Here is a 17,433-nt window from a genome sequence, read left to right on the forward strand (position 1 = left end):
TGAGAGAATCCATCAACTCCAGAACGATCTCTGCTGGCTCCATCTTTTAAAACTATGCTTCCCAGCTAACATTGTTACTCCCATCACTTGACAAACACGTACCCATGCTGAAAGACTCTATTATGGTAAAGAACATCTGCAGCGAGTGTTGCCAACCTCCAGGTGATGCCTGGTGATCTCTGAGAATCACAACTCATCTCCAGGCTTCCAAAATCATTCCCCTGGATAAAATGTTTTTACCCCACCCTTCTCTCCAATGAGAACCCAAAGTGGTTTATAACATTCCCTCTCCTCCCCAGGTTCTACCCCCAAATCTCCGATAATTTTCCAACCCAAAGCTGGCAACCCAACTTGCATCCAGGGGCTAGTTTTGGCATCTTTGCTGCCTTGAAATCTCCTGTGAATTAGTACAGAGCAGGTTACATTAGAGGCTCACACACAATTTACATTTATATAGCGTTTTGCTTTACCATTTTTGGCAAAAAAAATTCAAATAGTGCCTTTGTGACAGTACAGATATAATCATTCAATTTTTACTCCACCCTTCCTTCAAGTAGCTCAGGGAAGCATCCATATCCATCATCTTATGTGATCCTTACAACAACCCTGTGGGATAAATTAGGCTGAAAGATAGTTGCTGGTCCAAGATTACCTAGTCAGATTTATGATACAGAGTTAGGATTGCCAATCCGCAGATGGGGGCTGGAGTTCTTCAGGAGTTACGGCTGATCTCCAGATGACAGAGATCAGGTCCCCTGAAGAAAATGGCAACTTCAGAGGGTGTCTCTATGGTATACACAGAACCTAGGAGAAATGGAAGTGCTACCTCCAAATCTCCAGAAATTTCCCAAGCTAAAGTTGGCAACCCTATACAGAGTGGATTTAAACCAGGTCTCTCTGGTGTGAAACCAATCATTACATCACCTTGGTTTTCAAAAACTAAATAATGATTTTCAATAAGCTAAATAATTGAAAGTCTACCACCTTTTAACAATATCCTCAGGCTGCTCCTAACCCTAGGGATGCTTTGTGTGGGGGAGGAAGGTGCAATGTGTGTGCTCCTATCTACCCACTGTAACTTCTGATTTTCACAGTGTAGTCCTGAGCAGTGTTATATACCCTTCTAATGCAATTGAAGCCAATGAACTTAGAAAGGTATAACTCTGTTAAGGATGGTATTATTACAGAACAATGTGAAGCAGGTCCATGCTGAATCTTTCTCAGGTCTGTTTAATGGACTTACTTTCAGAAAAGTGTTTTTAGGATTCACTTAATCATCTCTAGAAATTGACAAAACCTGGGAAAGAGCTTTTTATATTTTTCAACACACACATGCAAGATATTTTATTTACCAGGGCTTTCAATGGGAATAAATAGCAGGCATCTTGAGGGGGGCATCAATTAGGGTTTTATTTTGTTGATTATAAATGGTGTTGCTTTTAATTATGATTTGTGTTGCTTTTAATTGTGATTTTGCCTTGAGAAATGGTGGGTTATACATATTTTAATTAATAATAAATATTGGCACACCAAAGGCCCCAAAGGGTTTTCCATGGTTGAGGACAAACTTGAAGCTAGGTCTGTATCCTCAAGAAATTCTTTAGCCATTCTCTACAGATTTTCTGCATTTGAACCAATGGAGATTTGTCTTTTTGGTGAACTGCTTAGAACAAGGCTTTGGAGTGACCAGCACTACCATTTACTGGTTTTAGCCTCTTTAAATGTGATAGATCACCGAGAGTTGTTTGGAGGTTATTTCACCACCCTGGGAACAGACCTCTGATCTGCAAAGATTGGTGCTTTTGCCTGTTTATATGAGACCCATGAATGAGATTATCATCCAGAACTTTGCAGCTGGGTATCAATATGCTGATGGCACCCAGCTATATATCTTTGGCTGTTGCCCAGTGCCTGGAGGCTATGATTAAAAAGGTAAGGTATATCTTTGGCTGTTGCCCAGTGCCTGGAGACTATGATTAAAAAGGTAAGGTAGGTTTAACAAGTTCAAAGTGAATCCAGACAAGATAGAAGTGTTGATTGGGGAGGCTGATATTATTGAGGAAATTGCTCTATTTGTGCTGGATGGAGTCAAACCCAACCTGTCTGATTATATAACAAGGGTGGAGGGTGCTCCTGGACCCATTCTTGATCTTTTGAGATGCTGGTAGTTTTTATGACCAAGAGTGCTTTCTTTGAGTTACTCCTAGAGTATACAATTTGGGGTGGTCTGATGTTTATTTTGGGGTGCAGAAGGCATGCAGCTTCCCCAGTTCTACGGTCAATGAATCTTATAATCTTTCTGAGAGCAGCCCAAATAGTAGTACTTGGTGCCAGCACCAGTGTATGGACCAAGCCACCTGTGTGCACCACCTTGCAGGGCACAGTCCCCAGACTATGGGATGGGTATGACTCAGGGTGATCCAAAGGTTATTTTACGGTGCAGCTGCCCCCAATTTGTTAATCTTCATTTCTTCTGGGGTCATCCTACTGTGTCACCTTGATAAGGCAGAAACCCCTGAGTTTGAGATTATATCATTTGGAGTAGTCAATGGCTCTTTTGGGGATGCAGTGCTTTGTAAGCATCATCGATATCTGTGGTTATATTAGAAGAACTAGGAACTGCGGATACATAACTGGGAACCAACTTCAGTCTTGTTCTAACCTATGGTTAAATTAAAGCAAATCCTATTTGTGTAAAGTAGTATTCAAATGCAATATACAAAATTCCTTGAAACTATCATTTTCAGTAGAACAGAAATAAAGAGTTAGCTCTTTGGGTCAAAGATAAGAACTAGTTCCTTCGCTGCGCCGGTGGTGGAAACAGACACACGTTTACTTCCCTCCTAGACAAACATAGCAGCACGCGAGTGCAGTTCCTGTTTGTGACGTAACAGAAAATGTTCCCATGATGCTCTGGGAGGGTGGCCATTCAAATCGGAGCGAGTTTGAAAAAGCAGAAAATGGCCGTTCGGAGAGGGAAGCAACAAGGAAGCGAGATAGAGGGAGACTGCTGGGGCCCTGAGCGCGCCCACCCCCTGCTCCCATCTCCCAACCCGGGCCCGTTGGCATCAGGGGTCCTCCTCTCGGCTCCAACGGGTGACTCAGCTGCTCTCTCCGCTCCTCTTTCAGCCACTTTGCCCGGTGTGGCTGAGCCCTCCCCGGAATCCGACTCTGTCGCTGTGACTGTAGCTTTAGAGCCGCCGCCTGTGGCTTCCACGGCGGGCGGCGCCTTCTCGGTGTCCGTGGCTTTCCCTGGCTCGGTAACTCGGGAAAGTTGTTTCCATTTCGCTTGCGAGCTCCTGAAGCACGTCCTGTACCAGAGGCAGCAACTACCATTGCCTTACGAACAGCTCGTCTGCTTCTCGCGGAGGCAACTTCCGAGGCCCCCGCACCAGGTAAGAGACAATGGGTAGCACGAGGCTGGCTCTGTTTATCCCTTGGCACGTCAGGGAAGTACTGAGGAGTCTTTATGTTTCCGGTGGTTTTGCCTGGCGTGCGCTGGCCCAAATGCCTGTTTGTGTTGCAAGTGCCTCTTCGTTGTCTTTTCGCATCCAAACGAATTAGTCACCATCATGAAAAATGAAACCAGCCAAGGCCTGAGCTATACATGCGGGAGAATGAGGGTTGCTCCCCAACGGGGATGTACTAAAACGAATGACAGGATTGCCCATTGGAAATAATGGGAGAGGCTTGAATGCCCATTGGAAATAATGGGAAACTGGAATGCCCATTGACTTGCATGGGCTCCATTGAAACACATTAGAGGAAAAAAAGAGGAGCAACGAAAACGTGGAATGGATTTTGAAGGAAAGTGTCTGGGCCCAGATAGCCTGTTCTGGGACGGGATTGAAAAGCCCCATGCTGGAATGACGGCCCCTGAGTGTGACAGAAGGGCTCGGGGACTGGAATGACAGGCCCCTGACTGGAATGACGGCCCCTGGGTGTGCCGGAAGGGCTCTGGGACTGGAATGACAGGCCCCTGACTGGAATGACGGCCACTGGGTGTGAAAGAAGGACTCTGGGACTGGAATGACAGGCCCCTGACTGGAATGATGGCCCCTGGGTGTGCTGGAAGGGCTCTGGAACTGGAATGACAGGTCCCTGACTGGAATGACGACCCCTGGGTGTGATAGAAGGGCTCTGGGACTGGAATGATAGGCCCCTGACAGGAATGACGGCTCCTGGGTGTGCCAGAAGGGCTCGGGGACTCGTATGACTGGCCCCTGACTGGAATGAAGGGCCCTGGGTGTGAGAGAAGGGCTCGGGGACTGGAATGACAGGCCCATGACAGGAATGACGGCCCCTGGGTGTGCCAGAAGGGCTCTGGGACTGGAATGACAGGCCCCTGACTGGAATGATGGCCCCTGGGTGTGAAAGAAGGGCTCGGGTACTGGATTGACAGGTCCCATGCTGGAATGATGGCCTCTGGGTGTGCCAGAAGGGCTCTGGAACTGAAATGACAGGCCCCTGAGTGCAAAGACAGCTCATGAGTGTGCCAGAAGGGCTCGGGGACTGGATTGACAGGCCCCTGACTGAAATGACGACCCCTGGGTGTGCCAGAAGGGCTCGGGGACTGGAATGACAGTCCCCATGGTGGAATGACAGCCCCTGGGTGTGCCAGAAGGTCTTGGGGACTGGAATGACAGGCCCCATGCTGGAATGACAGCCCCTGGGTGTGACAGAAGGGCTCTGGGACTGGAATGACAGGCCCCTGACTGGAATGACGGCCCCTGTGTGTGGCAAAAGGGCTCTGGGACTGGAATGACAGGTCCCTGACTGGAATGACGACCCCTGGGTGTGCCAGAAGGGCTCTGGGACTGGAATGACAGGCCCCTGAGTGGAATGACGGCCCCTGGGTGTGAAAGAAGGACTCTGGGACTGGAATGACAGGCCCCTGACTGGAATGAGGGCCCCTGGGTGTGCCGGAAGGGCTCTGGAACTGGAATGACAGGTCCCTGACTGGAATGACGACCCCTGGGTGTGACAGAAGGGCTCTGGGACTGGAATGATAGGCCCTTGACAGGAATGATGGCTCCTGGGTGTGCCAGAAGGGCTCGGGGACTCGAATGACTGGCCCCTGAGTGGAATGACGGGCCCTGGGTGTGCCAGAAGGGCTTGGGTACTGGATTGACAGGCCCCATGCTGGAATGATGGCCTCTGGGTGTGCCAGAAGGGCTCTGGAACTGAAATGACAGGCCCCTGAGTGCAAAGACGGCTCATGAGTGTGCCAGAAGGGCTCGGGGACTGGATTGACAGGCCCCTGACTGAAATGACGACCCCTGGGTGTGCCAGAAGGGCTCTGGGACTGGAATGACAGTCCCCATGGTGGAATGACAGCCCCTGGGTGTGCCAGAAGGGCTCGGGGACTGGAATGACAGGCCCCTGACTTGATCGATGGCCCCTGGGTGTGATAAACTATGTCTTGGCTCCTTGCTAATGCTATTTCTTTAAACTTGAAAATATTTACCGTACAGTACTCTATCGTATCAGGACAAGCTTTACTGTATAAACTCAACATTATCTCCACTGACCTATCAAAATCTGCACAAAAAAATAACTCATTCAGCCCCTACTCCTCATAAAGGAACTAATATTCCAGTAAGAAACAACTGAGCAACAAAATAGAAAGCATTCCAGAGTCAAGAAATTGTTTTTTTCCCATTTCCTTGCAAGCCATATAAGTGGGGAAGGGGGGAAACAATCCAAACTTTAAAAAAAAAACAGTTTAATATGTCACTACCCAGCAGTATTGAGGTTCGGGGGGGGGGGATATTTTCTTTTGCTCCCAATAAAGACAGGCCCTTGATTTTGCACTTTTGTTCAACAGGACCAAATGAGGTCACTTTCCACAGGGTCTCTCAGAGGCTGTACATATATCATGTTTTTTGATTTAGCATTTGGTATGAAAATTGCTTTCTTATTAATTTGAGTTCAATAGTTTTTGTAGGGTCCAAAGGGGAAGGGAGTATAACATATCGTTATTAATATTATATTGCCTTTTCAATGGGTGGTGGGTAGGGACTGAAGTTTAGTTATTTTATACTAGAAACAGAGCCCGTTGTGCAAATAAATACAATGGGCTCTAGACTGCTGGGCCTGGGGAGGGCTGATGGGAAGTTGTGGTTAGAAAGGGCTGGCAGGTGGGGGGCAAGGTGGGTATGGGGAGAGGTGAGAAGCAGGAGGGATCTGGGGAGGGATGGCAGGTACGGAGGTAATGGAGGTTTGGGGAGGGCTGAGAAACAGGTGGGGTGTGGAGAGGAAAGGCAGGTAGGGAGGCAACGAGGTTTTGGGGAGGTCTGAGAGTCAGTTGGGGTGTGGAGAGGAAAGGCATTTAGGTAGGCAATGGGGTTTGGGGGAGGGCTGAGAGCCAGGTGGGGTGTGGAGAGGAAAGACAGGTAGGGAGGCAATGAGGTTTTGGGGAGGTCTGAGAGTCAGTTGGGGTGTGGAAAGGAAATGCAAGGGGGGAGGCAATGGGTGTTTGGGGGAGGGCTGAGAGCCAGGTGGGGTGTGGAGAGGAAAGGCAGGTAGGGAGGCAACGAGGTTTTGGGGAGGTCTGAGAGTCAGTTGGGGTGTGGAGAGGAAAGGCATTTAGGTAGGCAATGGGGTTTGGGGGAGGGCTGAGAGCCAGGTGGGGTGTGGAGAGGAAAGGCATGTAGGGAGGCAACGAGGTTTTGGGAAAGGGTCAGAGGCAGGTGGGGGTGGGGAGAGTAATGGCAGTTAGGGAGGCAATGGGGTTTGTGTGAGGGCTGAGAGCCAGGTGGGGTGTGGAAAGGAAAGGCAGGGAGGGAGGCAATGGGGGTTTGGATCGGAGAGCGGCGCGCCGTGGCTCCAGAGGCCTTGCAGGGCGGCGCTCCACTCACGTCGCCTTTCCCCGGGCCCGAGGAGAGTGGAGAACTGCTGCCCTGCGAGGCCCCAGGAGCCGTGTGCACTGCTCTCCTCGAACCCAGGGCGAGACGCTGCAAGAGGAGCACCGCCGCCGTGCAAAGCCCCGGGTCTCTGCAGAGCGGCGTGCCTGGCTCTGGCGGGGCTGACATGGCAGTGGGCGCTTCACCCTCGTCCTGTCCCTGCCGAAAGCAGAGCGGCACGGCTCTGGCAGGGGTCAGAGGGTGGCGGGCTTCTCTCCTGCTGCGGCTCCCCTGAGGCTTTCTGACACGCCGCCCTTGCTGCCCTTCCCGCACCACCGCGGGAAGGACTGAGAGGGGCACCGCCATGGTGCAAGGGCTGAGAGGAGCGCTGCCGCTGTGCAAAGCCCCGGATCTTTGCAGAGTGGTGTGCCTGGCTCCGGCAGGGCTGACGCGGTAGTGAGCACTTCGTCCTCGCCCCGTTGCCCCATCCCTGCCGAAAGCGGCATGGCTTGGCTCCAGGGTGGGTCAGAGGGTGGTGGGCTTCTCTCCTGCCACGGCTCCCCCTGGGCTTGCCGCCATGCTGCCCTTCCTGTGCTGCTGCTGCCGCCCTTCAAACGGGCTGTGAAGCCTGCGGCATCGAGCGGCACCCTCCAGAAGTGGCCTGCCTGGTGAGTTTTTATGCTGGTGAGCCCTGCGCAAGCGCACCAGCATCAATATGAATCGTCGGAAACCCGCTAAGGGAATTATAAAGTAGAACTAGCAACAAAGCCTTTGTGGGGAAAAAAAAACAGGCTCTAGAAAGGGCAGGGCAGGCAGGGCAGGCATTTCCGCTTCCACCGCAACATGATCTGGTCAAGGGGAGGGCAGGCAGCCGGGCCTGGCATTGCCCCCTCTGCCGCACCCCAATATGGGCAGGGGGAAGACAGGGTGGCTGGGCCTGGCATTGCCCCCTCCCCAGTGCTGACCAATCATGTTGGGAAAGGGCTTGGAGGCGGGACCATCCATCCTGCCACCGCCTCACCCCAACTGGGCTGCAGAGGGTTTGGTAGGTGGACCCTTCCCTCCACCAGCCAATCCCAGGCCTGATTTGGACACCGCAGAGCCAGGAGCATCGCTGGGAGGGGGGAGAGAAGGGCCCTGGAGTGTTCCTGTGCACTGCAGCCACCCGATTCTGCCCAGAATTGGGCCACTGCAGAGTCCAGGAGTGCTTCTGGGCAGGCAGAAAGGGCCCAGGAGCACTCCTGAGCCCTGCAGCTGGCTTATTTAGCCCTGATTCGAGCTGAATCGGGCAGCTGTGGAAACTGGGAGTTCTATCTGTGTTGGGGGCAGAAATGGCCCTGGAGTACTCCGGTGCGCCACAGTGCATCGAATTGGGACTGCTTTGGTCTGAAATCGCCCTACTGTGGTGCATAGGAGCATGCTGAACCATCAGAGAGTGTGCCCAGGGAGCGGCATTCCCCTGCTTCCCCCGCTCCAATTGGCCTGGCCCTGCAAGTGTATGGCAGATAGACCTGAGCTGTATGGGTCTGGAGGGCAGGTCAATTTACTGTGCAAAGCTATGGCAAGTAGACGTGGCCTTGAGACATGCAGAGGCCAAGTGGCCATGGCAAATAGATCTGGCCTTCGGAAGTGCGATCAGATCTACCTGCTTTGCAATGCCATGGCGAATAGACCTGTCCTTCAGACATGCAGAAGGCAGGTCTGCCCTGCCCCTCCACCAGGCCGTTCAATGCCATAGCAATTAGACCTGGCCTTCAGATGAGTAGAGGTCAGGTCTACCCACCAAACAAAGCCATGGTGAGTAGACCCGACCTTTGGATATATGTGTTGGCCAGGTCTACCTCCCTGGCAAACCTGTAGCAGGTTGATTTGGCCTCTGTTGGGCAGAGGCCAGGTCCACTTACTGTGCAATATCATGGCAAGTAGACCTTGGTTCTGCACATCTGGCATGCAAGCCACGTTACCAACGGCACACACAACCTCTCCATGCAGCAGATCGAGGCTTGGAGGTGGGAAACGGAGGTGGAGCTGTGGAGATAGAGGGCAAGCAACACTCTCCACACCTGTGCCCTCTTCCCCACAGCAAGCTGAGGCCATTTAGGGCTTTAGCCCATTTAGGGCTTTCAGGGTAAGAACAAGCACTTTGAATTGTGCTGGGAAACAAATGGGCAGCTGGTGCAAATCTTTCAGCACTGCAGCAATATAATCCCCTGTACCCAGCCCCTGACAATACACTGGCTGCTATGTTTTGCCCAAACTGAAGTTTCTGGACTGTTTCCAAATACGTAAAACACATTAGAATAATCTACATAAATGTATACCATCAAGTTGCAACTGACTTATGGTGACCCCAGCAAGGAACTTTGAAGGCAAGAGACAAGCAGGGTGGTTTGCCATTGCCTTTCTCTGCAGATTCTTTCTTGGTAGTCCCCATCCAAGTGCCAACCCTGCTTAACTTCCAAGATCTGACCATACTGTCTTCACTACTCTACAATAATCTAACCTGGATGTAATCAGATCACTGTGGCCAGATCACACTTTCTGATGAACAGCCACAGCTGGCATATAAGGCAAAGGTGATAAAAAGGTGTGCCACAGAGGAAATCCAGGCCTCCAGCTATAGGCCAGGACCAGCAGTATCACCAAGCAACAAATCTATTCCTTCAGGGGAGTGTAGCCCCCACTAGGACAGGCTTACTCCTCAGTCCTTGAGCAGTCATTTATCATCAGCACCTTATTCTTGTCTGGACTGAGTTTCAGTTTGTCCCTCAGAAGTAGAGCTGAGTGTTGTCTGCTTATTGGTGATAGCTTACTCCAAATCCCTTGATGATCTCTCCCAGCAGCTTCATGTAGATATTAAACAGCACGGGGAACAAGATGGAACCCTGCAGAACCCCACAGCATAAATGCTATGGGGTCAAGCAGCAGTCCCCCAGCACCACTTTTTGGCATTATACAGTCAAGTAAGAGTAGAACCAACAAAGCACTGATACCCCACCCTCCTAACTCAGCCAGCCTCTCCAGAAGGATGCCATGGTCAATGGTATCAAACACTGCAGAGAAGTCCAGGACAATCAAAAAGGATGCACTCCCCTGTTGCTCTTCCAGTGAAAATTGTTCGTCAGGATGGCTAAGGCCATTTCCACACCAAACTGAGGCCTGAATCTAGATTGAAATGGATCTGGATGCTCCATCTCCTCCCAGACAACCTGAAGTTGAGGTGTCACTGCCTACTCAAGCACCTTGCCCCCAAATGGAATGTTGGCCACCAGGCAATAGTTGTTCAGGTCAGTGGGGTCCAGGGATTCCTTCTTTAGGAGACTACCTCTTTTAAGGCAGCCAGAACTACTCCTTCCTGCAGAGAGGTATTTATTACCTCCTGAACCAACCAAACTGAAATCTTAACTTCCTGCATTCCCCACTGATAGCAGGGTCAATCCGCCATTAGGGTGAACAAGACAATTAATATATGATATTTAAAGTCTAAATACAGCAGTGCTAATATTCTCATGAAGTATGAATAGCAGGCTACTTGCACAACGGTATTCCAAATTGGATTCACATCTTGTTTTGTTGTAAACTGTTGAGCAACTTTGGGTGAAATGGGATTGGAACAATTGTGATCCCTATATCCTGTAAAACTCTTAATTTCCAGACAAGTCTTTTACAGATACTGTGCAATGTCAGAATTTAACAGCAGTGATTATGAAGGATAAGTGTTAAGTTGTTTTGTCTATAACTGGTATACTTATTTTCGTTCAGTAGTGATCTGGTTTACTAGCGTGCATGAACAAAATTTATACTACATATTGGCACTTGTAGGCCTTGAAATAATGCATTTCAGGTGCTTGAACATAAAAAGTAAGTATTCTATCCCATTCTGAAATATGCCCATTGTTTCATTTTTGTTTATTTCACAGGATGAAAATGTGATCAGAAATGTCTACTCTAGAGATCTAGAAAACAGTAAGAAATGCCAGCAAGCATTAGGCGACCTGGAAAGAGTGTTTCAGCACTTAGAAATCATGTTCAGCTTGACATTGGTTCCACGGGTTCTTATTCTGCTTGGGGGTACTGCTGTCAACCCTAAAGAACTATACGAGATCAACCTGCAGGGCATCTCTCTAGGTGGCACCGAGGAGAGCCTGCAGACAGCAGCCTGTGTTCGCAAGCTTTTCCATTCACTCTTCTTGGCAGACGTCTTCAGTGATCTTCAAGCTGTCTCCACCATGGGTGTCATTGTTATGGTCCAAGGGCACCGCAACTGTGGTATTGACTGGTTCAGACCCAAACTGAACTACAAAGTGCCAGCTCGAGGAAGGAAGCTGACTGTCAACTTATTCTGCAGTGACTGTGACAATGCAACACTCTCTTCTTATTCAGAAGTTAACTCTGGCTTGAATGATTATATATGGTTTCAAGCTCCAGTGACAATGAAGGGTTTCCGTTACTTTTCTTAACAAAAGTTTTGAAAGGGACATTACTTAACCTATTATTGATTTTGTGCCAAGTCTTTGATCATTTGCAACTACAAGTTCCTCTCTTGAATTTCTGTTCCAGAAATGCTTTAAAAATTACACTGAGCTGTACTCTCTAGAGCAGTCTCTCCAAATGATGGACCTTGGAAACAGTTCCACTGTGATTACAAGTGCCTTTGGAGAACTGATTCATAGGGTAAAACAGTGTTGTGGGACCCATTAACTTATTTTTCTCTGCTGTTTAGTTATTAAACAATACTTGAAACAATCGGGCCATAGTAGGAGCTTCCTCTAGAACATTACATTAGCGGTAGGCTATGTTCACTGCTAGATTACTGTGCAATGTTTACTGAATTACAATTTGTTATTTTTTTAAAGGATATCATGAAAGCCATAATTTGCATCTTTGCCTGTACAATGATAGATGCTGTAATAAGCAGCTGTTGCGATGGCCATCCAGCTTTAAATAAGCCTAGGAAACTCTCTTCCTTGTTTGGAGGAATAATGATGACATTTAAAGCTGGAATTCTGCACTGCCATATTTTCACACCTGTTTTCTAGACACTGTATGAAAGCATTGCTTCTTCTGAGAAGTACCTTGAGTAATGTGAGAGAAAAGAGACCCCCCCCCACACACACACACTCAAGTTGTCAGCATGTGTAATATTATTGAAATAGTCACTTTGCCTTCGTCATAATGGTTCTGCTTGGTTGATGTGACTGCTTTTCCTTCTTGTGAGTTGACCTTTAACTAGTAATGCTAAAGGTGACCATCCTAAAAGTGCTTTTTGTGGAAATGGATCTTTATTGCACAGCTCTTGGAAGTTTCCATTTACATTTGTAAAGGTATAGAAGTTGTTTACCTCATCTTCAGTTATTTTGACCAAAGTTAAACTAGAACTGATATGAAATTAATGCATAAGATAGATGAAGGACCAACCTCCTATAGGCTATGTTACATTGTGACACTGAGCTGCTTTATATTCAGTGTTTGTATTAAGATAGAGGGTAGGAAGCTCCTGTAGGATGAGCATTAACGAAGATGAGCATCTAGTCCAAAATAGATAAACTGTTCATGATTTGAGCAAAGCCACTATCAGGGGCTGTATTGCTTTAAGGTCCTGTGAAAATTGTTGTCTGTCAGTTTGGGAAGATGTGGCTTTCTTGTGGGCATAATGGTCAGACTGCTGTTCTATCAAATGGTTCTATGGCAGGGGAAGTATAAAGGAAGCTAGATGTGGGACAGCTTGATAGGGTAGATAACTTCCTGCCCTGAGAGCAAGATTCTCAGTCATGAGGCTAAAACAGAGGAATGTAGAGCTGCAAATTGGATTGTTTTACTACCATGTTTGAGACTGAAGTAGAGGCCTAGCAGTGCCTGCTATATAAAGGTTTATACGCACACATTACATGTGTGGCATCTGACTAGGGACCGCAAGTGTACACTCTGACAGAACAGCTGCCAAAAAAATGGTTGTTAAAGAAAGATTTCCAGTTTCAGAGCATTATAAGTTGTCTGAGATGTGGTACTTTCTATTGAATTAACTTTCTGGGAGAGGTTGAACAAATATGCCAATTCAAAGAAAATAAAAATATTGCAGATATTTAGCTATTTGTACACATGCTCTGTTCTAAAATATGGGATAGAGAGAAGCTGAAAATTTCTAGAAGCATGCCTATAAAAGTAGAGCTCTGTGTTTCAAGTTCCTGCTGCAATCAATTATCTCTTTTTAAAAACCCACAACATTGTGTAAAGTATTGCTCTTTAATATTTTGTGGAGGTGCTACAATCAAATGTAAAAGTAATCTATCTGTTACATGTCTGCAAAATGAAGTAAATAAGAACAAGAATGATCTTTAAATAAAAGATGGGATATTATTCACACTGAAGCAATATTTTTAACTTTGTGTGACAGCAACAGCCTCTCATAAGAGGAGCATCTGACTCTCTGAAGCTAAAGCTTCAATGACATTAGAATATTTTATCTATTGCAAATTTGCTCTTAAGTTTTGTGTTCCCTTTTACATCTCTGTGATGCTATTTATTCACAGATGCTCCACCTTCCTTACAAACTGCCTGATGTCTTGAGCCAAAAGCTCTGGTTCCTCAAAGGCAGCAAAGTGCCCACCGCGGGGCATGTAGGAATAGGTGACAATCTTCTTAAACTTCTTCTTTGCCCAGGACTGAGGGGCATGGAGAAGTTCATTAGGGAAGGCAGCAAGACCAGTGGGAACAAAGACACCAATCCTGTATATGAAGACATAACATAACGAATGCTTATTAGGCAATGCTGAAAAATACATTTACATTTACAGTGTAGTATATTAAATTTTCAGTCATCTTGTCGGGCACCAGGGACATACTCAGAGAGGCCTCTGGCAGTCCCCCGTCCCCCCTGAACCCTAAGGGATGGACCCCCCTGGCCCTGCTGGCAGAGTGAGTTCCTACTTGGCAACAACACAGATGGTGGGAGAAAGGAAATTGATTGTAATGGATATTATAGTGATTTCTAATCCAATAAAATTAAAAACAAAAACAAAAAAACCCACAGATGGTGGGAGGACCTGGTACAAGAGAAGCACAGGCAGGTCGCAGGGGTCTTGGGCAACTGACCCATGGCTGCACTCAATGCACTCCCCAACTCTGGCACTGGCCAGGTGAGGTGCTGCCCATTCCTGGAGATAGCAGCCCCAGCACTTGGGTGGAACAAGCCAGCATCAAGGGCAGGGAAATCAGCACAGGCTAAGACTGCTGAGCTTCAGCTGGGATGTAAGCCGGCCCACTGCCAGGTGTGGCTGCTCAGGGCAATCTGTGCTGCAGCACAGTTACTAGGGGGAATTGGTGAGGGATTACATGGGGAGTCCAAAACAAAGCTGAGGAGGAGAGGATAGTGGCTGGCAGGGCACCTACATCCAGAGTCTATTCAGAGAGATCAAGAGAGCTCTAGGTAACACTACAACCTGCCCAGCTCTCTGAGGCTTGGGATGTCCCTGGTAGACTGCAACAGACCAGCGAGCACAGTGGCTGATGGTGCGAAGGGGACATCAACTGGGCCTATCACACACCTAATACATTTTAGTTATATTTCTTACAGGTACACAAACTTTAGATCTAGAGTGGCCAGCTTGTTGAAGAGTTGAAATCGTCATTACACCCTTATATTAGGTTGGTAGACCTAAGGGCTACCAAGTCATTTTTCTTAAAAGTTTAGATTCTAATGTATCTGGGCTACAAAAGTACATGCTGGAGCTGAAGCTTTCACCATTGTTTTATAGTAATGGGCTGCTTGGGATTGCTTCTTTAAGCAACTGCAAAAGAAGCCATTATAGACAGTACGTTCTCATTGTGAAATTTAAACCATTTTAATGAGATGCCACCATGTACCCATTTATATAGTGGCATTAGGATCTTCAACAAAATGACTTCAAAACCTTTATTATTTTTGCAAATGAGCTGTCATAGAAAGTTCTAATAGATTTTGGGGAGAGTGGAAAGACTCTGCTGAAGAAGGGGCTAAGTTGTGTTTGCATTATGGAAATAGTATGGTGTGACTACATAAAGATGTAAACAGCTTCTTGAAGAAAAGGTAGCATAAAAATGAAGTGCACAATATAAGGTTGTATGCAGATCATTTACAGTGGGATGACATATTAGAATATTTTCTAATACCTATTCCTTACCTGGCATCAGGAGCGCTGCTGGGGTTCTGAGAAAGGTTCTCCTTGTAAAAGCGCATTGATGACACAATGGAGGAAGTCACCCAATAAATCATGACATTGGTTAAAAGTTCATCCAGAGAGTATTTCCTGAGTAAGAAAATCATTACTAGCAGTGTAGAGTATGTAGCCACAATTTAGCTTACTTATAATACAAGAGGGAGAATCATAGAATCATAGAGTTGGAAGGGGCCATACAGACCATCTAGTCCAACCCCCTGCCCAGTGCATATACTACATATTGTATGAATCTGATTAAACCCGTGAAAGTTAGTCTTTAAGGTGTCAAAAACTTTGTTGCTGACATAAGACCATGCTGGTGGTGTGTATCTTTTTAAATTATATACTCCAGCCCCATTCTCAAGTTTTAAGCTACTGGTGGTTTTTACAATGCATCTTTCCCCCAGCTCCGTTTGGAAAGGCCTACCTTTCCAAACCTCCATTGTCCAAGTTCCGGAATGATTTATCTGTCCAGGTGGAGAACTTTTCTAGAAGGTATGCAGCAAGGCCCACAGGAGAATTATTCAATCCACATCCTAGGTTAGGAAAGCAACACAATAGATTTCAGTCAATAGTCTGATTTTTAGCCTTGGGCTAGAAACTGGACCATGGAGGACCAGGGATCCAGAAGAGAATCTGAGTTTTGCATTTAAACTAGTTTTATACTATCCCATGTTGTTATTCTATCCTATTTTGCAAACAACGATTAACCCAATGGTTAGTTTTGAAAGCATTCAATGAACTTGAAAAAGTGTACAAAACTGTGATCACATTGCTACTCATTTTATTTATGAATTGTAAAGTCATGCACTACATTTCTTCTTACAAGGACATATCAAGGGGTATTGCATGAACCTGCTCTTCCTGCAATCAGTATCTCTTTTCTCTGTCCATTGAACTATATGCTTATATTACATTGCCATGCTTTTGTAGATAAAATCTAGGCATTCGAGCATGAAAGAGTCTCAATGCACTGAGCTGAGATGTTTTGAGTTTTCAGATTTTTTAATGTTATATTTTGGCATAAGTTCTGGAAAAGAGCAACTGGCTTTGGATTAATTCATAAAACTCAGTTAAAAAAACTTGTTCAGTAGATTTAAGGGCACTTAGCTATTGGTGGGGGGGCATTTTTAAAGCTTGAATTTAATCAAATATTTAATCTGTGACTTCATTTCAGCAACAGTATTAGTATTGTTATGCAAGGGCAAAAACAAAATGACCCTAAACAGCCACAAGTAAGGTCAATTCACAAACCTGCTGTGTCTGGCTTAGTGGCCTGAATGTGTAGGTAGCCAGTCTCCCGCAAGAGATCATACACATACTTCTTAAAGTATGGGAATAAACGGCGTGAGTCTTCCCTGGTGAGGCCCACCAACCATGGCACATAGGCTCCCAGCAGTAAGGATACCAAGCCACTCAAACCAATGTTAGATAGGAAGATCATATTCAGGTGAAGCCCTTTTACAGATCTAAAATCAAGGAAAAGAGAAGAAAGCATGCAGGTTGGTCTCAATTTATTAACTCAGGAATAAATCCCAATTAATTCAATGGGATGACTTCCATACAAGTATGCCTAAGCTTGCCAAACTAGACCTGATGTGTATTTATTCCCATGTAAAGTGGAGGATGTGGCCTATTTTTAACCAAACACAAGAGTATGCAGAAGTTAGGTGTTAAACTCTCCCACCCTTCTCTGTTTGAAAGATTTGCCTTCTAGTCTGGCTCACTGGCAGTACTGGAACTGGGCATGGAGAAAAATATTTGAACACTGGCAAGAATGGAGAAGGCAGAATTTGTCCTCCTTGCATACATGCTTCGTTTATGCAAAAAAAAAAATAGAACCTTATCCAGCTTTTCACATGAACAGGATAATGTGTGAATATGTATACATGATCCCTACCACCACCACCATTCATGCCTAGTTTAGAAGAGTGATAAGGAGAAGAGACTTGGGGGAAAGACATGCAGAGGACACAAAATCTACTGCCTGTACCAACTAGCAATGCTGTTATTTTATTCAAGCTGTAACAGTGTTGGTTGTGTTAGCTAATCTTCATCAGTTGCTTCACTTATGTTCAGTCAGGGACTAATTCTGGATTTACTTTGGGGAGATATACAAATAGGAATTAAAATACATAATGCACATTTCTGCTTTAAGTTGTTTTCCTGAATCCAATTTCTACAGCAAGTATTAATGAAAATATCTTGAACACTTAAGAGTTCCTTAGAAGAAAAAATCATTCATACGTAAACTGAATTAGTCTTTTGCAGATAATCTTGCCTTTCAAACTACTATCACATCAGCTTGGTGTCACCAAGTTTAATGTGTGGGTGACCTCACATTTATATCATGGAAGTGCACAGACACTAGTCTGTTGAATAAGAAAGATGTC

General features: G+C 46.5%; 2 protein-coding genes across 2 annotated transcripts in view; one reads left to right on the forward strand and one right to left on the reverse strand.

The window, feature by feature from the left end:
* The first annotated feature begins 2,959 nt into the window (after positions 1-2,959).
* Positions 2,960-13,073, forward strand: MAD2L1BP (MAD2L1 binding protein). Its single transcript, XM_054977335.1, has 2 exons — positions 2,960-3,395; positions 10,766-13,073. Exons 1-2 carry the CDS (start codon positions 2,961-2,963, stop codon positions 11,303-11,305), a joined length of 975 nt encoding a protein of 324 aa, XP_054833310.1. The 5' UTR covers position 2,960; the 3' UTR covers positions 11,306-13,073.
* Positions 13,074-13,179: 106 nt separating this feature from the next.
* Positions 13,180-17,433, reverse strand: part of LOC129328324 (epoxide hydrolase 1-like) — a 37,943-nt gene continuing 33,689 nt past the window's right edge. The window contains exons 6-9 of the mRNA XM_054977323.1: positions 16,295-16,509; positions 15,468-15,576; positions 15,005-15,130; positions 13,180-13,571 (exon numbers count right to left, since the gene is read on the reverse strand). Of these exons, the coding sequence (XP_054833298.1) occupies positions 13,370-13,571; positions 15,005-15,130; positions 15,468-15,576; positions 16,295-16,509 (652 nt within the window). The 3' untranslated portion in view covers positions 13,180-13,369. The remainder of the gene's footprint in view (positions 13,572-15,004; positions 15,131-15,467; positions 15,577-16,294; positions 16,510-17,433) is intronic.

This window comes from Eublepharis macularius, chromosome 1 (genome assembly GCF_028583425.1).
Source record: "Eublepharis macularius isolate TG4126 chromosome 1, MPM_Emac_v1.0, whole genome shotgun sequence".
Lineage (NCBI taxonomy): Eukaryota > Metazoa > Chordata > Lepidosauria > Squamata > Eublepharidae > Eublepharis > Eublepharis macularius.

Bases quoted from the DNA above. Each gene is read 5' to 3' on its own strand.
- MAD2L1BP (XM_054977335.1), top strand. From the start codon at position 2,961: ATGGCCGTTCGGAGAGGGAAGCAACAAGGAAGCGAGATAGAGGGAGAC. The intron at 3,396-10,765 runs GTAAGAGACAAT...TTTATTTCACAG, and splicing joins TTCCGAGGCCCCCGCACCAG to GATGAAAATGTGATCAGAAA.